General features: G+C 42.2%; 1 protein-coding gene across 2 annotated transcripts; it reads left to right on the top strand.

Moving 5' to 3' along the window:
* The first annotated feature begins 274 nt into the window (after positions 1 to 274).
* Positions 275 to 16,983, top strand: trpv4 (transient receptor potential cation channel, subfamily V, member 4). Of its 2 annotated transcripts, XM_054774565.1 has the most exons (18): positions 275 to 446; positions 1,381 to 1,461; positions 3,260 to 3,545; positions 3,621 to 3,714; positions 4,829 to 5,004; positions 5,738 to 5,890; positions 7,094 to 7,234; positions 8,875 to 9,173; positions 9,813 to 9,992; positions 10,080 to 10,238; positions 10,734 to 10,826; positions 10,913 to 10,986; positions 11,255 to 11,420; positions 11,487 to 11,553; positions 13,512 to 13,816; positions 14,105 to 14,232; positions 15,499 to 15,620; positions 15,719 to 16,983. In XM_054774565.1, the coding sequence occupies exons 2-18, from the start codon at positions 1,453 to 1,455 to the stop codon at positions 15,817 to 15,819; spliced, it is 2,553 nt and encodes an 850-aa protein (XP_054630540.1). In that variant the 5' UTR covers positions 275 to 446; positions 1,381 to 1,452; the 3' UTR covers positions 15,820 to 16,983. The 2 variants fall into 2 exon arrangements, with proteins under 2 accessions (XP_054630540.1, XP_054630539.1); XM_054774564.1 differs by having other exon boundaries at positions 3,260 to 3,714.
* Positions 16,984 to 24,847: the final 7,864 nt, after the last annotated feature.

Below are 24,847 nucleotides of genomic sequence, written 5' to 3'. Positions count from 1 at the left end.
CAGCTGTTTCAAAATATTGTAACTACTAAATTATGTAAAAGAAATGTCCACTATTAAATCACAGCTAATCATGAGAAAAGACACCAAGGCAGTTTGTATACATTCATCTCTACAATTTATTTTTTTCTGTAACCAGGAAGTAGTAAGTGAGCACTATTATTAAACGGCTCTCTGTTCAGAGCCGCCATCAAGCGGCTGTTTATTGTACCGCACCTTCCCAGTTGGCCGTAACTTTGGAGCCAAGTGACATCTTCACTCCGCCCTAAATCACGGAAAGACGCATGCGTTGGTCTGCTGGACTTTTCCATCGTTTGGACCGGTTTTAGCTGAAACGCCTTCAGTCAACTGAAGTCTGAGGCTGAGCAGTCTAGAATTCCACTTTGAGGTGTGAAGAACTGCGGAAAATAATGAAGAATTGAAGAGACTAACAAATAAAATAGAATAAGGTAAAGTACACATTTTGTTCATTATTACCATTATTAATACTACTACCTATAAACATGTAGTCAACAACATTTTAAAATGTTTACTTCAAGTTCATAATACCCTTTGGTTATTATTTATCTTGTTAGTGGTTTGCTTTTAGTTACACGACATTAAATCACTTTAAATCAAGATATTGTGTGTTTTTTATTATAAAACTGCAATGTGGTTAATGGTGTTCCTGAGATGCTGAGGTTTTTTACTGCCATGTCACAGCAGCAGAGCAGAAACTGGAGTGTTCCTCTCAAAACCTTTACTAAATACTGCACAAGTTAAATATGATTTAGTTATTTAAATATGATTTACGTATTCAGACAGCTGGAGGAAACTGTGGTGCTTATTACCTCATTTATTGTAAAGGTTTATCAAGGTCATCTTCTCTGTGTGTGTCTGTTCACTATCAAATGTTAAGTGACCTGCAACGGCATGATAATCCAGTGTGTGAGTCATGGCGCTCCATCAGCTAGTTGCCCCCCTTCCGTCCCTCTGGTGTTTGTCTTGCTCCTTTTGAGGGTTTAGATTAGATTGCAATGACATGAGCCAATGCAATATTTGAGAGGATGCTTTGAAGCATGACATGTTGTATACACGCCTCTGGTGACCATATCAGCTGCATGTGTGTTTATGTTCCCACAATGGCTGGGAAATGACAGATTATTCTGTGCTCAGAGTAAATCTGTTAAAAGTACCATGTGGTGTGATTTTGCCTGCTGGTCCCTCTGACCAATAACAGAGCAGACTTAACAGTCACCTTATTTCTTTTGGCGTCGTCTTTGCTATGTTTTCCACATTTCCAAACGACAGACAACAGCCCTTTTTATGTTGCTCAGACATTTCTGAAACGGTGCATACACTTTAATAATTGGCCTTGCAGTAACTCCTATTTGTTATTTTTAGGCTTCCCACATGGTTCACCATCATTTCCACTCCATCTGAAGAGGAATTTGGCACTCGGTCGTGATAAAAGGGATGAATGAGGTACAGAAGCCTTGAATGCCAACCTGTAAAATATGATAAATGGGCATACAGTATTTACGGTCTACAGTCATGGAAAAAATGATTGGACCACCCTTGTTTCTTCAGTTTATTGATCCATTTTAATGCCTGGCACAACTAAAGGTACATTTGTTTGGACAAATATAATGATGATAACAAATATAGCTCATAAGAGTTTCATTTTAATGTCATTGTACCTTGTATAATGACAGTAAAGGTAATCTATTCTATTCTATTCTAATTTAAGAGCTGATATCTAGTAACTTCCATGGTTTTCTTGATAATAACCAAAATCATAAGTTCTTACATGAATAGCTATAGCATTGTACTGACAAAAAAATGTAACTCCTATGAGCTATTTTTGTTGCCATTGTTATATTTGTCCATACAAAGGTACCTTTAGTCGTATCAGGCATTCAAATGAACAAGAAACTGAAGAAACAAGGGTGGTCTAATCATTTTTCCCATGACTGTATTTGCGTTGTCTTTGTTTAGTTCTCCTTTGCTATTGTAACATTGAGGAAGAATGGAGTGACACCATTGTTACTTTGCACACAACCAGGAAAAAGACAGCTGCAGTTTACAGTACGCAAGGCCTGCTAATAAAAGAAACATACCAACAGTGTATTAACAACAGGCAAAGTTATGATTGTTTTTGCTACTGTCCTCGGCGCATTCAACATTTAACTCACTGCCAATGACATCACTGTCTCTTGTGTCACTTGTACTGTACATGTTTTTTTCTTCTAATTTGTATAGTTTCTGACATGTGTTGATGGGTTTTTAAAAGCAAATTTCCCCCATACAAAATGCTAGAAGTAGAAAGAATATGTTCCTGTGTCCATCATCAAGCCTTTATTAATTAAACATTTTTGTTTTGACATTCCTTAACATCCATACATGTATAAAAATGTACTAAAAAAAACCCCCACCTCTTCATTGGAACTTTGTCAAGTGGCAAAGCAAATGGTCAAAAGCAGAGTCTCTTGCACAAGTGGTCCAAGCTTACATTCCTTGTTTCGATGTTTTATTACTTTGCTAAAAACTTAATTTTGGGTATAGCATGACAATGGACACGGGACACAATAAATGGACAGACTTCTTGCTAGAGGAGAACTGTACCAGACAAGTTCATATCCAGCTCGGATCATCACATTGCTACGCACAATTGTTGAAGATACTGACTTGCAAACAACACTTATAAACTTGCCTTGAAACAGGTGTACGTCAACGTGACCAGCAGCCCACTATGTGTGGCATTGGTAAACATAAATATGCAAGACTTTAGCTATATATGTCAAGGAATGCCTGATCAACTTGAGAGCTGTACTTTTACTCAGATTCCAGTCTGCATAGAGGATTCGTTGTGTGCCGTAGCTGTTGTTCTGGCGATCAAGTCTGAGACTTTTGTGTCTCACCGAACATTGCAGTAACATTACTGACACCTAGTGACCAGTGTAGAATACTATGTCAGCGTCTTTGAATGCCTTATATTTGTAATTTAGTTCATCTAGCCATTTTTATGCTTGGGAATGCTTAAGTTGGGCAAAAACACTTCATATTTGCTTAAATATGCATATGTTTTGACCAATAATAGGCCGTATTCAACCACAAAACAGCATGATTTATTTATTAATATATTTTTGAAAAACCGTGATAGAGTGAAGCTGCAAAAGTTGAACCGCAAAGTGGCAAGGTACAACTGTGTTTCACATCATACTCACTGTGAGTTTCGGTAAAACCCTTTGGAAGTGACTCTGTATTATTGTGTTTATTCCAGGGCCGCACTGCTGCGACCCTCCTGAGAAGGTGCCACCTCGCCCTGTCCAAGGCCGACACCGTCTGCACTGTCCCAGCCAGAGAAGCCCTCTCCGTTGACCCCGGCGATGTTGGTGCTCAGCTTGAGAACGAAGCGGCCTTTCCCTTGTCTGAATTTTCAGAATTATTTGAGAGTGCGGAGTGTTCCCCATCTACTCAAGACACTGGTCAGGATGCGGTCCAGGAGCTGGTGGTTCAGTCCGGCCAGCCTGTGGACGGCAGACAAAACCTGCGGATGAAGTTTCAAGGTGCTTTCAAGAAGGGCATTTCCAACCCCATGGATCTACTGGAATCCACCATATATGAATCAAATGTGGTTCCAGGTCCAAAGAAAGCACCCATGGACTCCCTTTTTGACTATGGCACCTACAGGAACACAAGTAACCAGAAGCGACGCAGGAAGAAGCTGCCCAGAGGGTGAGGAGGCATCTTGATAACATTAACCAACACTGAAAAACACAACAGTTCATCTAGAAATTGTCCATTCGACTAATAAGTAATACTGTATGTTGATTTATGAGCGAAGTTTCTTGCCATTGGGACAAGGGCTGTAAAAATAATGTCATAGAAAACTCCCAGAAGTGGCACACTGTAGACAGAGGTGAGGCTCACACACACTGTGGGCTTCTTTCATTGAACTAACAGAGAGCATGTTGTTGGTTGCCCCTGCCGCCGTTGAGGTAATATTTAGGCTGCCTCCACCCAGCACATGCCTTGCTCACAGACATCTACACTATCTCGGAAAAAAGTATTAGGACAACCAGCCATTACACCTACAGAAAGTAAAAGTAGAATCAAATATGGAGTCGGTCCTTCCCCTTTTGTATGTATAACAACTTCCACTCTTCTGGTAACACTCTTGCTCACAGAACTCATCTAACCAATGAGCTGTGCGCAAGGGTGCAATCATGCTGGGACAGAAAAGGGCCTTCCCCAAACTGTTCCTGGAAGCATAGAAGCATTCACGTTGAGTGGTCTTATCTTAATTAGACTTTTGACCATACAGTGCATTTACTAAAGCGCTGTAGCAGGGGGGTGTCCAAACCTTTTCCACTGGGGACTGCATACTGAAATATCAAAGGAGGAGGGGCCACTGTTAAATTTTTTAAACCAACACGTGATGGTATGCTGAGACGTTTTTATATTTGAAGAAAAAACAGCTTGCATATCAGCTTTGTGTTGACGGTGACAAAGCATATTATTAGTATGAATGAACTTTTTCCTCCTTTTTGCTTGTTTTGGCATTTTTGCTGTTTCTATTGAATTTTTTTTTTTTACAAATATGCCAACTTTCTTCTCATACATTTGTTTCTCTTAATGTCTTTATTCTCATGATATTATAACTTTTACCCAACCCAAATTTCCTAAAATTGCAACATCATTCTTTGTTTTGTTTGTTTCCCATATTACGACTGATATTACTGACCTCTGGGCCGCTACTGTAGTGTGTCGCAAAACACAACTTGTGTTATGTTTAACTGTTGCATCTTGCAGTTGCTGCATGACACTTAGGGCTTCTGTGTCTTCGTAGTAAAACAGAGACATCCAGCGAGGACGGTCCAAGTGAGGACCCTCCAAAGGTTGTGAAAGTATTCAATCGCTCTCTTCTCTTCGACTGTGTGTCACGTGGGGACCCCGAGGCCATGGAGGGTCTCTTGGAGTACTTGCAAAATAATGACAAGAGGTTAACAGATGAGGAATTCCGAGGTAAGGCTGGGTGTGTGTGTGCAAGTACAGGATGTGTGTGTGATTGGGTCTTTAGCTCTGAAGCAGAACCCATTGTTATCTCCACCTTGTTGACTTCACTCTCGTTTTCCGCTCTTCCTCTGTGCTCTTTGCTGTGTTTGACCCAGATAGAGGTGAACGGGAAAAGGTGATGATGTCATAGACTTTGTCCTACCAATGGGCAGGCCCAAGAAAAGCTTCCCGTGTGTGCTTAGGTGTCTTTTTTTAGGCTTATAACAAGGAGTAGAGAAAAATCACAGCAAACTGTTGCTTCTTTGAGGCCGCTAAACAATCTCCACAAATATTTAAAATAAAATAGACTAAAAATAGGCTTTAGATAGATTTTTTTGCTCAACAAATCCTGCAGTGGCCACAACATTAGATACATACTGTATGCACAATATAATAAGATTTAATACAAGTGCTTTTTTGTGAGCTAGATACACGCAAGGTGATATGTTGGAGTACAAAAAAGGTGTGGTTCTAATATTTTGTTCCTTGTTTGTAGCTAATTAAGGTCATAGATAGACAGAAGTAAGGTGCAGGTAGAGTATAATGTTGGAAAATAAGAAAAAAACTAAGATTAAATAAACATTGCAGTGACAGTCTACATGCAATACAAAGTGAAATGAACAAGATATTACATCAACGTCTTCTACATGTATTAGTTGTAGCTAAAGCCTTGCTCTTTGTTTTGATGCCATTTTCCCATCAGAGCCATCCACTGGTAAAACATGTCTACCTAAAGCCCTGTTGAACCTCTACAGTGGCCAGAATGACACCATCCCACTGCTGGTTGACATTGCAGAGAAGACTGGAAACCTCAGAGAGTTTATCAACACACCTTTCAGGGATGTCTACTACAGAGGTATGCATAGACAGTCATCCCTCGCCACATCGCAGTTCGAATTTCGCAGTTTCACGTTTTAAAAAAATATATTAATTCATAAATCATGCTGTTTCATGGTAGAATATGACATATTAGTCAAAGAATATGCATATTTAAGAAAATGTTACACATTTTTGCCATAAATTAAGCATTTTTTACATTTTAAGCATTAAATGAACTAACACACATGTACATTCAAATTGCGCATTCAAATTGTGAATGTATTCTTCACTGGTCACTAGGTGTCAGTAATGTTACTGTAATGTTTGGTGAGACACACACACACACCAGACTTGATTGCCGGAGCAACAGGCTTTCATTGCAGGTTTGAATTATCTCACAACAGGCACAGTAATAACAACATAATAGTAACACTCATAGTAAGAACCCCCGACGTCGCTTCTTGTCCACCACATGTCTGGAACACATTTTCTGCGACACACACGAGCATGACTTTTATTTACGTCTTAAATGGCTTATTTTCTGGGACTATGTCTACTATTTTGCATAATACGAGTGTGAAGGTGACTATAGGGGTGTTAGTTCAAGGTAGTAAACAGGTTTTGTATGCTCTAACTACAAAAATATTGCGTTTATAAAAAAAGGAATCCAGAAATTAATCACGGTCGGATCTGGAAGTTAACAGCGATAAACAAGGGATTACTGTATTGTAATCCAAAAATATTCTACATATTTTTAGTTCTTTCACCTTCCACCGCTGTGTCAAAGCTGTTTGTGTTTAATGTGGTGGATGAGACCCCATTGTGAGAAAAAGGAATGTATTTACAGTGTAAATACGCTCAGTGACTATTTACAACTCTGTAAATGAGCTGTTATTTATTATTTGTCTGGCTTGCCGCCCATTATTGTCTCTATTTCTGGCTAACCTGCTCACTGTTATCCATCTACAAAGTAAGTATGATGTACTTTGAGGATAATTGAACTCTTCTTTCTTGCCTTGGATAGGTGGCAACATCCTAAACAGTTCAGGGGCACAGTTTCTCTAGGAACACTTGATGTCACAGATGTCACTCAGCTTTATAAGACATCTGCCCTTAAGTCCTCTACTTTCTTGCACTCCCTCCTCGTGAGACAGACGTCTTTGTTTGCTCATACTTTTACCATTCTTTCTGAATATTTCAAATGTGACTTTGCACATAAATTAAAGCGTTTGTTTGTCAGGCCAGACGGCACTCCACATCGCCATCGAGCGACGCTGTAAGCAGTATGTGGAACTACTGGTGGAGAAAGGAGCTGACGTTCATGCACAGGCCAGAGGACGCTTCTTCCAGCCCAGAGACGAGGGCGGATACTTCTACTTTGGTAATAACCTTTGTCTATTTGGAACTGTGCTTTTTTGTTCCTCACCACACCCCTTTAAACCCCTTAAATCTCTTGCTAATACACTGCAGACACGAGTAAGTGTTCAGGAAATGATACAAAAGTAATGATGCGGTGTGTCTGTGACTTCACAGACCGTTCTTTTTCCACATTCTCTGTATTAAACGCAGCGGCCAGTATGGAATAGCACCTACTTGGTACATGTTTTTGGCAGAGAAAGTGCTTTTTTTTAACTGGCAAACATACTACCTGCCGCTTCTACCAAGACTCCACCTTCCACAACAGTTTTGCAAATGCATCTTGGCAATGCTCAACTAACACATTAACAGTGTGTCATGTGTTCGGGGTGTGTGTGTCAGAAGAAAGCTGTCTGTGTTCTGCAGTGGAAAGTAAACATCCTGTGTTCCTGCGTTGGGCGGGAAGGACCTCACTTACAGTGAAACTAAACACTGCCCTCTGTTGGTGGATATGGTGGATGTACTGTATCGCACATGTACTGTATGAATTATTTAATTAATTGATGTAATAATATGTTTATTATTGTGGTTGCATTGTGGCATCACTGTGATACTGTGCTATGTGTTTGGAGCTGGAACAAAAACATTAGAAACACTTCTCAATTAGATGAGTAAATTGATATCTTTCTGTTGTGGATACAGTTGAGCATAGTTATCTTTGTAAACACACATTTTTTGTTGAAACTGTCACTTAAATAAATAAGATAGCTAGAGCGAATAAACCAATTAAAAGAATGAATGATCAAGAACAGATATGGAGAAGGGGGAGGATTAAGCTCTGATTTGTACTACTCCTTTTTGGACATGTTGAATTGTGCAAATGTAACCACATGAAATAAATAAACCATACCATAACATATCATACCTTACACTACCATACCGTAACATACCGTACGTACCATACCATCCAAATAAACTAAAAGAGCCAAACTAAAATGAATCAAAGTACATAAAAATAAGGGAAAGGTTTCTCAACAAACTCTGCCGACAATAAAATGTCAATATTTCAATATTTACCGCCAGCACTGAAATGACATTTTTAATTTTCCTCTGGTCCACTCAGTGTAAACACTTTGCTTATATTTGATTATAATTATCGACGTGCATTTTACTCCTCAGCCATCACACACGAGATGATTTCTATTTGCCGGTAACACAGTTGTCATTCCCAAATCCCAGAATGTTCACGCACAGTGTGAGTAATTTGCTGCGGAGCTTTGCAGCGAGGTGAACAGGAACCTGGCAGGGTTGATGGCTAATGGGATTTCCACTCACGCTAACACTCTGCGTGCACCCGTGCAAATCCATGAAGAGGAGCATTTCTATGTGAGGTGACAAAGTAATCTGTCACCCATAGCAACGGCTCATTTTCTGCAGCTGCTTTTGGCACTCTTGGCCCCAATGTGTCCCTCCCTCCAACAACTGCTAATTGTGCTGTTTTCATAGCAGGGATTTAAGTCCAATCTTTGATCCATGTTTAGTATGCTTTGTAAAAACAAAACACAAGCAAACAACAGTTCCTAATTTACCCCCATGTTGATTAGCATGTGTTACACATACAGTGCTCCCCGGTCAATTTATAAGTGTTACCTCTGCCTCCTGCAGGTGAGCTGCCTTTGTCGCTGGCCGCATGCACCAACCAGCCTAACATTGTACACTACCTGACCGAGAATCCCCACAAGAAAATCGACCTGCGGCGCCAAGATTCCCGTGGTAACACAGTTCTCCACGCCCTGGTTCACATCGCTGACAACACCAAGGACAACACTCGTTTCCTCACAAAGATGTATGACTTGCTTCTAATCAAGAGCGCCAAACTGTACCCAGACTGCAGCTTGGAGAGTGTGCTCAACAATGATGGCATGTCACCTCTTATGATGGCGGCCAAGCTGGGCAAGATAGGGGTAAGGATGATGGAAAAAAGGGCCCCAGTACAACTAGAATGCAGCTTAGCCAAGACTAAAAAACACCTCATTTGGATCTGCACACATTCATAGACACAAACACACTGTATGTGACAGTCCTGGTTCCACACTTATAGCCAGGTCTGCATCAACATTTAAAGCCGTGGTGTCCAAACCTTTGTCGTATAGCGATGTAATTTATCTCATTTAGTATGTATTGTGTAAAACTAAGACAGGAACAACATCATATTAAAAGCACAGAGTGAATACAGACCCACCATCCACCACTATAAGCTTGGAGTTTGTTTTTCAGAGAGAAGATTATAGCGCCGCTTCTTGATGTGTGTGCTAACAGGCAGTGTGCTAGCATGAATTAACTTGAAGCTGTGCACACAACAAATATACACATTAGCACTCGATAACATCATCAAACTTTACCTTTATGCATTCCCACTGAGTATCAGCATTTGGGAGCAAATGTGAAGTGAAAAAAACCCGATAAAAATACAGTATAGTTGACAATCTGTGCGGAGTGGGAGAAGGCTAGCTCACGTACAATGGTGCGTTTAAGGACTGTCAAACAAAGTTATCCTTCAGTGCACGTGGTCACATTATGTCGTGATATTGTTCATTTGACAGGTTTTTCAACACATCATTCGTCGTGAAATCAAAGACGAGGACGTCCGTCATCTGTCACGCAAGTTTAAGGACTGGGCTTACGGACCGGTGTACTCCTCACTCTATGATCTGTCTTCATTGGACACATGTGGAGAGGAGCCATCTGTGCTGGAAATCCTCGTTTACAACAGTCGCAATGAGGTAAAAACGACCCCAACATCCACATGGCCAAACAATTTATTCCAAGTCAGATGACAGGTCACTTCATGTTTGTGGTCCTCTTGTCAGACCCGCCATGAGATGCTGGCAGTGGAGCCTATCAATGAACTGCTCAGAGCCAAGTGGCAGAAATTTGCAGCCGTGACCTTTTACATCAGCGTAGTTTCCTACCTCCTCACCATGATCACCTTCACACTGGTGGCTTATCACCATCCCACACAGGGAACGGTGGGTAACAAAAAACAACAAAAAACAATGAGAAGAAGTGAGGCAACATGAGGTACAACTACACAGGAGATAATGTTTTTTTTACACTGTAAGATAGCTATTCATTTCAAAATGTGTTTATTGTTGTGGTTGTAGAGCTGTAATGTATCGTGTTTAGAAATAATACAAGTTCAAGCAGAAAGGTGTGCTTGCAGTCAACATCAGTGTGATATTGTTTCGATTTTCTCATTCATTCTAAGAAGAATAATTAGAGAAAAATGGTTTCAGTTACCATATTGTTATTATTATATTATTAAATACATGTGTTTGGCTTGAAAAATATCTGTACAGTCGTGGATAAATGACTGTATATTCAATCAAATTGGGATGCGATTAATAAGCATTATCAATCTAAATACTCTGACCCACTTCCTGTGTCAATCAAAACTGAGCAATCTTGTAGTTTTTTATATTGTAGTCTTTGAAGTAAATGAAATAGATCTGAATGTCCCGCAGCCCCCGTACCCATACACAACATCCACTGACTACTTGAGGATGGCGGGAGAGGTCATCACCTTAGCGTCTGGAATCTTCTTCCTCCTAACCAACGTGAGTCCATGTTAAATGTTTGATGCCTGGTTGCTCACTTGTGTTTGTTGTTGCATTTATGGAAATGCGCCTGCAACTCGTCGTAGATTAAGGACCTCTTCTTGAAGAAGTGCCCCGGGGTGAAGTCGTTATTTATTGATGGATCCTTTCAACTGTTGTAGTAAGTCTCACGCTGCCTCCCACACCCTCCTTTTTCCTCACATCTTACCCGGGGCAAATTCTGCATCATCTTAATTGAACCGTCTAGTTTAATTCCTCCCCACCATGTTTTCAAGTTTACATCCCTAATTAAACTCACAGCTTAAACAACGGGTACTTAATGTCAAACACGATTGTGAATTTGCATGAATGCAGTTTAATGTGTGTACTGTGTCTGAGCACAGTGTGTCAGATTTTAGCACCACAACCTTTTTCTGTGTCTATTCCAGTTTCATTTACTCTATACTGATCATAGTCACAGCCGCTCTCTACCTGTCTGGCATTGAGGCCTATGTGTCTGTCATGGTCTTTGCTCTTGTCCTGGGCTGGATGAACACTCTTTACTTCACCAGAGGCCTCAAGCTCACTGGCACCTACAGCATCATGATACAGAAGGTGGGGTGCATGAAGAGATCTACAAAGCTCAACTGCAGCTAAGACGTGTTTGTTTTTGCTTCTCAGATTCTTTTTAAAGATCTTTTCAGATTCCTGCTGGTGTACGTTCTCTTCATGATTGGATATGCATCAGGTAAGCTGCCTGTTGCCTAACCGAACAGCCGTAAAGTTGCATCATTTAAAATTGATTTATATTTATTTATTTTCCACCATTGCAGAACAAAGATTACAGTTTTATTCCGAAAATGTAGCAGCAGTATTTGCCCCTGACAAATAACTATACAGGACTTTCCCGCCTATTCAGCATTCATGCAGATGTCTCTTCTCTCCACTTTTAAAAATATATATAATTTGTTTTTTGTTTGGTAACTTAAATAGAAAGTGGTTTGATGGCACTATCTGCAGGAGAAAAAAAAAAAGAGTGTTGCAGCTATGAATCCAACAGAGGGCGCTTTCTCACAAGTCAATTCATTCAATATTTTTCAGTAGGAAGATGCTTTGACAAGACGTGATGTTGTGTAACTGCATATTTTGTAAGTACAATACTGTACACTGTATGCCTGTAATTGTTTCTTAAAGTGTAAAACTCATTTTAAATGTGTTAAATAACTCTGACAGGCATCATATGGGGTTTACAATGAAATAGGCATTTTCAGGGCTTTTTTTGTGTGCATCCATAAGTTTACTTTTTTCGGCATTTACTGGGGTTCTTGGAGCATAACCCACACAAATAGCAGGGAACTATTGTATAACATGGACAAAGACAGAATGTCTGGTGGGGTACATTGTGGTTGTCTACGACCATGCATTTTAAGTTGACCTACAGATGCAGTGGTGTAGAACTCTACTGCATCTAATACTGTATGTTGGTTCAGCTCAGTGGTTCTCAGTTATTTTCTGTCATGCCCTCCCAAACCGGCCGCACGGTGGCCGAGTGGTTAGCATGTTGGCCACGCTGTCAGGAGATTGGGACCTGAGTTTGCGGGTCCCAATCTCCGCTTGGGCATCCCTGTGTGGAGTTTGCATGATCTCCCCGTGCGTGTGTGGGTTTTCTTCGGGTACTCCGGTTTCCTCCAATATTCCAAAAACATGCATGTTAGGTTAATTGGCGACTCTAAAATTGTCCATAGGTATGAATGTGAGTGTGAATGGTTGTTTGTCTATATGTGCCATGTGATTGGCTGGCGACCAGTCCAGGGTGTACCCCGCCTCTCGCCCGAAGTCAGCTGGGATAGGCTCCAGCATACTCCCGCAACCCGAGTGACGATAAGCGGCATAGAAAATAGATAGATGGAAGCATAGCCCTCCCAAACCTCTGAAATTAAATGCTATTGATAACCTGATCATATGCATTTAACTACTGCATGAGTTGCTGGCACCAGCATTCTGCATACAATCCCCTGATTATCAAAACAAATCAATAATTTTTTTTTTTACTAGGAGCACAGTGGTTTCTAAGAGTTGAAGCAAATATTCTTTGATGAGCTACTTAACGTCATCTGGCAAGGTACTGCTAGCTCAAGAGCTACGTGTTCGAGACCCTTGTGATAGCATCGCTATGTTCAAGCTGGATACACTGTGTGTTTGTGTTAATGTTGTTAGTGTTAAGGTTGTTAAGTGACACTTTAAATAAGTAATTTACCACTTACCCCATGAACGTGATACTCGTATCTTCCGCATGGGATAGAAACGAGCTCTGAAGTAACACACATGGCTTGTATGTTTTAAAAACAAAATGTTACTGTGTAATAGTGTAATAAGGGGCAAAGCCTGTCCCTTGTCAACTCAATACGGGACGTATATTTGTATCTGGTCGACATGTGTGAACACATCAAATTTACTCGCAATGTCTCAGTCTGTAGCCCTGCACCATTGCTAACTGCAACCACAAGAACATATTGTTAAATGAATACCTTTCTGACTGTGTCAAGCAAATATGAGAATGGTAATCTTTGTAGGCAGATTTTTTTTTGTGTGTTTCTTGTGTTGGATTTCATTTGATTGTTCGGGTGTGCCTAATGAACTGTCCAGTAGCTGTAGCTGTAGCTGTAGGGTAAATCAACTCAGAAACATTTTCTAACCTTCCATCAGCCCTGGTATCCCTCCTCACTGTGTGCCCTCCACCGGGCACGAACTGCGAAGGAGGCTGCCCGACGTACCCCAAGTGCAGGGATCCCGACACCTTCAGTACCTTCTTATTGGACCTCTTCAAGCTGACTATCGGGATGGGAGAACTGGACATGATCCACAGTGCTCAATATCCTGCAGTTTTCCTCATTCTGTTAGTGACTTACATCATCCTCACCTTTGTGCTGCTGCTCAACATGTTGATTGCCCTGATGGGGGAGACGGTGGGCCAGGTGTCCAAGGAGAGCAAGAAGATTTGGAAGCTGCAGGTTAGTTGGGAATGTTGGTTCTTCTTAGAATTAAAAACAAATCTAGACAGTGAAATTCACAGTGGCGTCCTGACGTGTAGATCCACTTGGATTCGGAATTAATAAAGAGACACTTAAAGATGTACTGTAACTTCCATTTGAGGGAGGGGAATCAGGAATCTGGAGATGGCAAATTCTGCACCCCAAATAAAATCAATAGCAGAGTGCTCGACCTTATTTATAAATGTTAATATGTTGCTCCAACTACAATCATTACATTTATTAATTATAAACAATTTCTGTTTGAAGTGGGCAACGACCATCTTGGACATTGAACGCTCATTCCCAGTTTGTATTCGAAAGTCCTTTCGAGTTGGCGAGATGGTGACTGTGGGCAAGAACTGGGATGGAACACCGGACCGACGCTGGTGCTTTAGGTATTTTTTTTACACTAAAATGAATGTCTTTTTGTGTCAGGATCAGATCAGAAATACAATACAAATACAACTACAGATCACAGTGGTTCTCAAATGAAACCTTGAAGATTAAACACTCTTAATGCACAACATAATCATCGAACCTACTTACTTGCTCATGAAATGCACTTCAACTTGGTGCTGTCTCCTTCCTGTTCCGCACTGTGCAGGCGCTGTGAGGCGTTCAGGTGCACTTGTAATTGTGAAAGTTAGGCTCTAGTTGTTTTTAATTTTTATTCACGGACCTCCTATGACAATTGGCGTACAGTGAATTGGGAACTTGGGTCATACACTAAAAGATGGTACTCCAAAGTAGCTGTACATATTCCAGGACCATACATACCACTACAGTATAAGTTACGGTATGTTCAAACGTACAAAAAGCACTACTTTATACTTACTTTACTTTATAAGCCTTTAAGTTACAATCATGTACTTTTTTTCTGAAATAAGATGTATTCTTATGTTGAAATTTTGGAACTTGTTATCATATAGAACATTCCTTCTGGCTGCTGTTTTGTGGCTGTCCGAAAAAGTAACAATGCAAATATCAATTTGCTAAACAAAAGTGAGAGCAGATTTATAACAAGGTCCAAGCATTTGAACCTTGTTAAATCTTTGAGTTAATGGCCACGATGTAGTATCTTCATTTGTAAAAGAAGGTTAAGTTTCATTCAGATAAAAACAGCAAAAGTATATTAATAAATAACATGTGTTGCATAATTAAAAACTGATGAAATTGAGTTATAGGGTCTGGATGACAACTTGTGTCCTTTTTTTAAAAAGCTGTTGTGAATTTGTCCCCATTATAAACAATAGATTTAACATTTTTGTTTGTGGATTCTCACACCAGTTAAACATGAAAGAATGCACACTATTTTTTAAATACGTAGCAATAAATATTAAAAACTGTCCGGAGGAAGTTACACAAACAGAAAATGGTAATCTGGAACATGTTAAACACAGGAAGTGAGCAAACTATCAGTAACTGCTGAGACACAGACAAGGGGTAGGAGTCACTAAGCTCTGCCTCTGCCTTCCTACTCCTTTTCGGACATGTGCAAATGCAAACGGGATATTCTTTAATGTACTGTAATTTGTTAAGTATATTCGAAATACAGTAAACTAAACCATGACCATTACCATTACCATACTGTCGAAAGCATAACCTCCTTGGCAGAAATCCAAATGGTATATTACAATGCACACCACATGTTTGTTGAACAGGGTGGATGAGGTGAACTGGTGCCACTGGAATCAAAACCTGGCAATCATCAATGAGGATCCAGGCAAGAGCGAGACCTGTCAGGCCAACGGGCTTCAACAGAGTGTCAGAGGCTTGAGGAGAGGTGAGATTCTCACTGCAGACACATTCCACACGACACTGTGACTAAGACAGATTCAAGAAAAGCCCATTCTCTCTCTCTCTCTCTCTGTCCTCCATCAGACCGCTGGTCCACCGTGGTCCCACGAGTGGTGGAATTAAGTCGGGGTCCGCGGCCTCGTGATCTGGTGATAGAGATGGAGCCCCTTACGTCCAGGCACTGATGGCCATGGTGGACTAACTCTGTGATTCTTGTAACGAGACAGTGGAGGGTCGTTTTGCATGGAGGCGATCACTCCGCTGAGGACCATTAGATCAATAAGTGCACTCATTTGCACAAATCACATGTGCCTTTTATTCACAGGACATTATTGTAAATACTACTTCCTGACAGCCTGGGGGATTGTACGGAGCAATCATAACGACTCTAGATGTGCAACATGCCAAAGAATCTTCAATTTAGACATAAAAATACTACAATATTAATGCATCAATGACCTAAACTGTTTTTATAAAACATATCATAATATATTCTGTACCTCTGCATTTCACTCAGGGATTATTCCATACATCATTGAGTCATAGAGAGTCATACAGAATCCTAATTACTGCATCCTGCAATGCCCTGCATTAGCAGGGCAAACACTGGTGAAAATCTATAAATACATAATCACAACAGGAGGAAAATATAGCAATAAATATTTATAGACTCAGCCAGACCTGAGCTAAGGATTGTTTGCTTTATATTGAAGGGATCTCTATATGATGTGATCATAAAGTGTGTATCTGCTAGGTGCAGTATATTTCTATATGGCATTAATACAGTTGTTTTTAAATGTAACTATACTGTAGTCTTATGTCTCAGGCAGGGCAGCTTATAGCGGAAGAAAGACAATGTGCAATGTGCTCATTCAATAGCTGCACAACAAAGACATTGTTGTGGCAAAAATGGGCCTGATGAGCAAGGTTACAGTTGTCAAGCAAATACAAGACAATAGCCTTCCGTGTAAGGGTTTGGCTTTGAATTGCCACAGTTATTGTTTCTCGCAGCTGTGGGGTATTTGCATAATGGACGCAGAGGCCTCGCTATTATGTGCTTCTCTGTATTTGCTGCAGTGTTTTCAGTGCAGTTGGCTCCTTGCCCTGCACACCATCTTGTTTATGTGTCACCTACCTTTATACAGGTATATACACTGCATGTATATACATATCTGTGTTGTGCTATAAGAACAGTTGAAAGGCTATGCACACCTCATTTGCATTGAATGAAGCATTGCTGTTGAAGGTCACTGTTCACATTTCACAAAGTTTACATTTCTGTTATATAAAGACTTGTTTTGTATCATTTTGTACATTGTTGCTACGGACAATAAACAGGACGCTTGTGACAGAAAGTAACACTTAACTGTTTGAATTGAAATTTTCTTACCATATGTTGCTTTCTGGCCGCACGGTGGTCTAGTGGTTTGCACGTTGGCCAATACAGGAAGACCTGGGTTTGATTCTCCCCTGGGCATTTCTGTGTGGAGTTTGCATGTGTGGAGTTTGTCCCGTGTGCGCGTGGGTTTTCTCCGGGCACTCCGGCTTCCTCACACATTCCCAAAAACATGCAGGTGAGGTTAATTGGCGACTATAAATGAGTGTGAATGGTTGTTTGTCTATATGTGCCCTGCGATTGGCCCCGCCTGTCGCCTGAAGTCAGCTGGGATCCTAATGAGGATGAAGCAGTATAGAAAATGGATGGATGGATGTTGCTTTCTTCTAGCCAATCAGTAAGATGGGCAATGATATGAACATTTAAATGTAAATCTTGTCGTTTGAGGCATCCAGCTGTGGCCTGCTGGTGGCAGCAGAGGTCCATCCTCCATTACCTACAATTACAAGGCCTTCCTAGATGAAATGACAGCAGCTGTTGGCGCACGTTTGAATTCATAAGTGTGAATATGACATTTTCAGTGCAAACTCTCATTACCATAATGGCTTATAATTGGTAAAAATCTGCACACCTTTTAAATATTTTTTGTGAAAGCATGGTTGACCTAACTGTAACACCTGGCTAGTAATTACAGGCTTTTGCCTTCCTAATGAAGGCACAAGCTGGAAACCATTTATGCAGCGCTTCATTGCCTTTCACCTTTAGTCGTTACACCTCACCTTCCGTCTTCTTTTTAAACTCTCCACAAAGGTGATTCTCACTCAAGATAACTGGGGTCTCACCTGGCGTGCCCTTAGCCCCCTCTCGCTCCTCTCATCTCCCTCTGAAGCTGGCAGTGCTGAAGGACACGCAAGGAATCTCTCGCCACCTCAGAGAAGAGGCTAATCCTCTTTGCCCCAACTTTAACTGGGCCACTAATCCTGCAGGTTTATCTGAGCAGCAAGCACCTAGCGCTGCTGACAACTTGGCCTTCCCTCCTCTCGGCAGCCCCCTTAAGTAGGCCAGGCCTCTGTCCTGCAAGTATCACTGTCAGCAACTCTGGAGACGCACATTGCACAGGAAGTGCGAGCTGTTAACAAAATGTGTGTGCTGGGCTGCCACAAATGTGTCTCGACAAACTAGGTGAAAATCCGGTGGTATCGGAAAGTTGACAGCCAGATAGCGTTAAAATCCACAAGCTTAGCAACTGGCTACAAATAATGTTCAGCCATTGTCCATCTAGTTAAGCTTTAAGGCGTTCAGGCTGATGAGTCGCAAGCAGATTCTAGGCTGGGACTTTGCCAAGTCATTTCTGCACGGCACAAATGAATCTCTAAACTAAAAGGCAACTCCCTGAGCAGCTCTCTGACCCTCCGGCTGGTTTAATTTGCTCTTTGCTGAAATAATTGCGTGAAACACTTCCCATGATCCCCAGTGAAATATTTCACCAAGGTGCGGTATTTCTAAATTGAATGAGCAATCACTGGGAGCACTGGGAGCCGAGGTGCTGAAGACATATTGCTTGCGCAGCCTGTGAGATGACCTTTCAGTTCATCGAAGATGAAACGAGGTTGCTGAACCCAAAATGATTCAGGGTGTCTAAAGTGACAGGCGAGGGCGCGGTGGCGTGGCAGCATCCAGCCTGCTGCCGGGCCTCCATCGGCATCTCTCATGATTTATTGTGAAATTGCCAGGGAGTCAATGTGGCATGCAGGTGAATGAGTTTTGCTAATAAGAGAAGCATTTCTGCTCCACAGAGCTCTTTTTCTGTTTGAGTGAGCGTGCATGAAATCAGTGTGCATTCTCCCAGTAACGCACGCTCTGGTGGAGGCGGCGGCCTCATCAGTCTACAGCTTATCTGATGTTTTTAGGTGGGTGGAAAGCTTGTGAGTGAGGAGACAAAAGAGGAATAAAACATTAATATTAATACTCCTTGAACGTACTTGTGTTGTTTAACATTTGGATTGACTGCTTTAAACAGGAAGTATTGTCGAAGTGGCCTGGCAACTACCACAAAACATTGTTACCATAAATATCAGACAGGCATACTTTTTAAAGTGTTTAAGAGGTTAGTTGTTGGGATTTTACATTTCTAAAAACTGCGTATGTGAAATAACAAAAAATAGAAAATAAAAATAGTCTAATAGTTTGCCCCACCTACAGTACGTAGCAACAGAAATATTACAAATACCTTGAAGTATGATGACATACTGAGTAACTTTCATTACAACAATAAACATATTGATAAATTAACACCAGTCGAACCAGTTTCAGTTCAATCTTAGCATTATTATGTTAATAAAGCAGATATTTGTTCACTTACATCTCTTGCATTAGATTACCTGTCAAAGGAAAACTGCACTTTTATTGGAATTTTGTCCATCATTCACAATCCTTATGTGAGACATGAACACACGTCCTTCTCTTTTCTGTGCGCTCTAAAGATATAAAAACAGATAAAAAGTGGCAGCTAATTAATGCACGTAATGGGACACACCTATTCCGTCTAGAAAGCCCGCTATGAAAACACCTCCTGAGGCATTGAGAGCGCGGCACTGCAGGCGAGTGTGTAGTGAGGCTAGTCGCTACTCGGCTAGCAGCTAGCCGGTGTGACGTTGCGAGGTGTCACTACGCAAGTAATGTAGTTCAATAATAACATTGCTGTAGTTGGTTAATATGCAGGTCACATTATGTAAATGATGCGTTTTTGGCGCTTTTTGGAGTATTTTTCAGAAGGCTTTACAGTCTCTGTTTTTATATTTCTAGAATGCACAGACAAGAGAAAGACGTGTGTTCATGTCTCACATAAGGATTGTGGATGATGGGTAAAAAAAAGTGCAGTTTTCCAGGGGTGCAAAGCAGGGGTGTCCAAACCTTTTCCACTGAGAGCAGCATACTGAAAATCAAAAAATGAGGAGGGCCACTCTGATTTTTTCTTTTTTTTTTCATTTTCCACAAACAAAAAATCACTTTAGCTCAAAAAACTGTCAGGTTATGAATTATTCTGTATCTGAACTCATCATCATTTTGCCAAAAAACTGAAACACTGGAAATGTTGCTGTGATTTGTGACAAACGAGGTTTAAAATGTTGCAGTTAGCTTCTTTCCCTTTGTTGAAATGGACCATCTTGACCCCTCAGTTGCATGCAAGAAGACTTAGCTTTACTTGGCCTCCGTGCTAAGAACAGTGTCACTAAATCCTCATCCAAGCTCATACAAACCCTTGAGTATGCCTTCGTTAAGAGGAGTTAGTTGAGCAATCAACAACTTTGCAGAATGCCATTGCCACCACAGGGCCCCTAAAGGTGAAAGGGGGCATATGAAGAGGATTGTGGAAGCCAACATATGGTAAAGATGTGTGCCCTAAGTCTAATATGCTTACCTTCATTACTGTACAGACAGCAAAAGAAAGAGTGAGGTGTCAACTTATGTAGAGCGACAGAAGGAGGCCCGCATACTGTATAAGTAATCTGCTTTATTCACTTATGTGAAACATAAATAGATAAACACTATAAATTACTGAATACATTAGAGAGGAGGAGAGGTGGAAATGAAAAGCAAATATCTACATGAAATAAGACCATTTCTCTGGGATGGAGGGAATTGGGGGGCGGGGGTGGGGGCACTGTGTGGCAGTCTGAGCAAATCCAAGACGACGCTTGTGGGGAGATTAGGAGGAAATTGCACAACTTCCGAAGAAAAGAAGGTAAGCAATCACCAGAATGCTTGGCTGTATAGGCACATTAAAAAGTTGACCCCCTCTCCTGCAACGAAAGGATATTATCAGCTTTGTTTCATATTCACACCTCTTATTTCCAAACCTAAGATATATCATTCCCAAAAAAGAGGGGTATGCTTTACATGTTTTCATCCTGAGGAGACAATTCTTTTTTACCTCCCAAACATAAATACACCACTGCAGGGAGAACAATAAGAGATGCTTTATAGATTTCCCATTTCCATATATATTATATTCTCAAGGTTGCCGCACCCTCAGCCATGGTCACTGTTGGTGCATTCCAGATCGTTCAAGAAAAAAAACCAGCCCTGTTTGCCCAAAGGAAAATTCCACACAAAACAATAAAAGAAACAGGAGGAAATAACAAAATCCCCAGACTTTTATGTTTGCATTGGATCAAAAATCTACATAAGAATATTTGGAGGCAATAAGCTTCTTCAGCTGAACCTATACGGTTGTGATGCTGAAGATATAGAAGTCCCTAAGCCCCTGCTGTATGGGCTTTATATATGTATGTGCTCATCTATGACTGTACACTGTGCAGCACTTGAAAAAGTAAAATCATATTGGAGGTGGTGCACATCTTTTCCCACACAAGCATGTGAATTATTGATTAAAGTATTTTCTTGCATGGTGGGAGCCCATGACTTTATCTGCTCCTGCCAGTAATAGACGTTGAGAGGAAGGAGCCCCAGGGGCCCAAGGGCAGCCAAGGGACATGAGTGACCAAAGCAAAGCCCCCCCCCAACCAGCCCCCCCACACAATATGTTTAGGTTGGAGAGGCAGCGCCAAGACTCTACAGAGCGAGCAGCTGCCTTTGTTTTCTCCAACGCTCGCTCCCTTATGGCCCACTCTGAGTTTAACTGTCCCCTACCTCCCTTCTCAGGTGTATAAAATGCAGCAGGACCTTTGCACCGGCTAAAGGTCTTCACAGGATTACTAAAGAATCTTTACAAACCGCATAAGTGAATTTCCCCCCACTTCGCCCTCAGGCCATGTAATGAGCGTCTCGCTGCCCTTGAAAACATGCAAGCAGTCGATAGACTTATAGACCTAAATTTCCTCATTCACATGGCGCTCATATCTGTCCTTTCCGGGGCAGTGTGATTGGCTTCCAGTATTTAAAACTTAATTGATTTACTAGAATATGATATACTGAGGCACTGTAACCCTTTTTAGGAGCTTGAATTTGAATTGGAGGCCACCGAGCCGAAGAGGGGCGTCTGATAGCAGCACCATGCTGGAACATGGCAATTATCCTGATTACTGATGCTTTGAGGCTTCTCTGACCCCAAAATCCCTTCCTGTATCTCGCTCCACTCTGAGGTCTGTCGCATTGGACAGGGTCCTCTCAGCCAAGCACACATAATCCCCCCCCACCTCACCCCGCCCTGCTCAAGCACGGCCCGGCTTTCAAAGCGGGCCTCTGAGCCCAGGCGCCATGGTGTGCTGCTATGAGGCCCTCTGAGACACGGTGGAGGCTGGGCTTTAGCCGCCACCCCGTCACTCCCCACCGACCCTGCTGTCCTCCCCTTCAACGCCGGGCAGTCATAACCTTCAGTTTGTTTAAGTACTGCTGAACCCTGTTGGCCTTGGACAGGGGGGAGGAGGGTGGGCTTGGATAATGACATACCATATGCCACTCTGCCTCTGCAGCTGAGTGAGCCATGCATGGATCAGCTCAGGCACAAATCTATTTGAAATTTAATTCTATTATCCTCATATGGCCAAAGCGTGTATTGTTCAGAAGGGGCCTGTGTTGCAGCGCTCCTCGTTAATGGGCCTAAAGGACAATGGTGGAGCAGACCAGTTGGAGTCTGGGCAAGAACAAATGGACCAAAGTAAAGCTTAATAATTACAGTGGAAGCCCCAAAGTGGAATGCCACAAAAATGCTACAATTTGTCGTTCAATACAACATTTCTGGAAAAATATGCCTAAACAGTCCAACAAAACTTGAATCCAACAAGACTTGTGTCTTGCTTTTTCTTTGGCTTTTCTTGTGACGACGACACAAAAGGGTACCGGTGACGATAACCATAGAATCTGAATGGGAAGCCTTTCTGCTGTTGCAATACGAGCAAAACAATTACCAGTAATAAAATCTAAAAATATTATGTACAGTACATACACTAATTCAGTTTACCAATCAGTTACCGTTTTTAACATATGATTTCTTTAATTTTTATACTTTATACTGATTTTTGACACTCCTGTAACACCTGGATTATGCTGCTGCATCGAGGTGCCACCTTACGATACGATAGCTCTATCCGCCCCATCCAAAACCTCCTGCCGCCCTCCTCAATTTTGGATCGACATTTCTCTCTTCAATTGCCATTGTTCGTGCGCAACAAACGAAGCTAACAAGCTAAATACAGTATGCCTCACCTCTCCTATTACCCACATTTTAAACTGTAAAATGTTTTGATACTTATCACTAATGACTGACACTGTAAGATGATCAATAGAACAGATGGAATGAGAGTCGTGGTTAGAACTGCCTCCATCTCCCTCTCCAGTGGCTAGTGGTTGTACGCGGCTCCACAGGCTGCTCGGTCATCTAGTTAGCTGTCGGAAAAGGCGCTTCTCTAAACTGTGCCTACATGCTCCACACTGCTTGCCTGTTGTAATTCCAGTACCCATCCATGCATCCATTTTCTATGTGGCTTATCCTAATTAGGGTCGCGGGGGTATGCTGGAGCGTATTCCAGCTGACTTCGAGTGAGAGGCGGGGTACACCCTGGACTGGTCGCCAGCCAATCGCAGGGCACATATAGACAAACAACCATTCACACTCACATTCATACCTATGGACAATTTAGAGTCACCAATTAACCTAACATGCATGTTTTTGGAATGTGGGAGGAAACCGGAGTACCCGGAGAAAACCCACGCACGCACAGAACATGCAAACTCCACACAAAGATGCCCAAGCAGAGATTTTAACCCTGATCTCCTGACTGTGGCCAACATGCTAACCACTCATCCACCGTGCTGCCAATTCCAGTACAAACTTACGATAATATATTAACTTACAATCACTTGTGTGACAATCACAACTGTGACAATCACAAGTTCTGAGGCCATATTGAAAGAAAGTTGATTGTCTAAGTTGACTACCTTCTCCGGGAATCACCACCTTAGCGTGATGGATGGGTTTGAGTGCCAGAGTGATCCTCGAAGCTACAGTATGTTGTCCTGGGCTATATGCACCTGGTAGGGTCTCCCAAGGCAAATAGGTCCAAGGAGAGGCCGCACCTCGCCCGGACGTGGGACACTGGGGCCGCACCCTGGAGCCAGGCTTGGGAAGGAACTCGCTGGCGAGCACCTGGTGGTTGGTCCTTCAACCGTGGGGCCCCGAAGGGCCAAGCCCAAAGAAGACCCACCACCTGCGGGGGCAAGCACAAGGGTCTCATGCTTTGCGTACTGGGTGGTGGTCAAGGGCGGGTGCTTGGTCGACCTGGTCTTTGGCGGCAAAATCTGGTTCTTGGGACATTGAACGTCACATCTCTGGGGGGGAAGGAACCTGAGCTTGTGCGAGACGTTGAGACATTTCGACTAGACATAGTCGGACTGACCTCAACCCACAGTTTGGGTTCCGGGAACAAAACTCCTCGAGAGGGGATAGAGCTTGTTTTACTCTAGAGTTGCTCCAGGGGAGAGGCGCCGAGCTGGTGTGGGCTTATTAATAGCCCCCTGGCTTGGTGCCTCTGTGTTGGAGTCATCCCCAGTGAACGAGAGGGTCACTTCTCTACTCCTTCGGGTTTGGGCAAGTGTCCTGGCTGTTGTTTGTGTGTACGTGTCAAACGTCAGAGTACCCAGCCTTCTTGGAGTCCAAGACGGTGGACTAGGCAGTGTGACCTGGAGGAGTGTGATTGGGAGGAACAGCATCCCTGAGACAGCTGATCGGCGCAGTGGCCACAAGGTGGTCGGTGCCAGTCGTGGTGGCAAACCCCGAACCCGATAGTGGACACCGGAGGTTAGGGCTGCTGTCAAGCTGAAAAGGGGGTCTTATTGAGCATGGACGGCTTGTAGGTCTGCTGAAGCAGCTGACAGGTACCAGCAGGCGAAGCGGCATGTGGCTTTGGAGGTGGTCA

This window comes from Dunckerocampus dactyliophorus, chromosome 4 (assembly GCF_027744805.1).
Source record: "Dunckerocampus dactyliophorus isolate RoL2022-P2 chromosome 4, RoL_Ddac_1.1, whole genome shotgun sequence".
Classification (NCBI taxonomy): domain Eukaryota; kingdom Metazoa; phylum Chordata; class Actinopteri; order Syngnathiformes; family Syngnathidae; genus Dunckerocampus; species Dunckerocampus dactyliophorus.
Note: the sequence above shows the minus strand (reverse complement) of the source record. Positions and strands in the feature narration are given on the sequence as shown.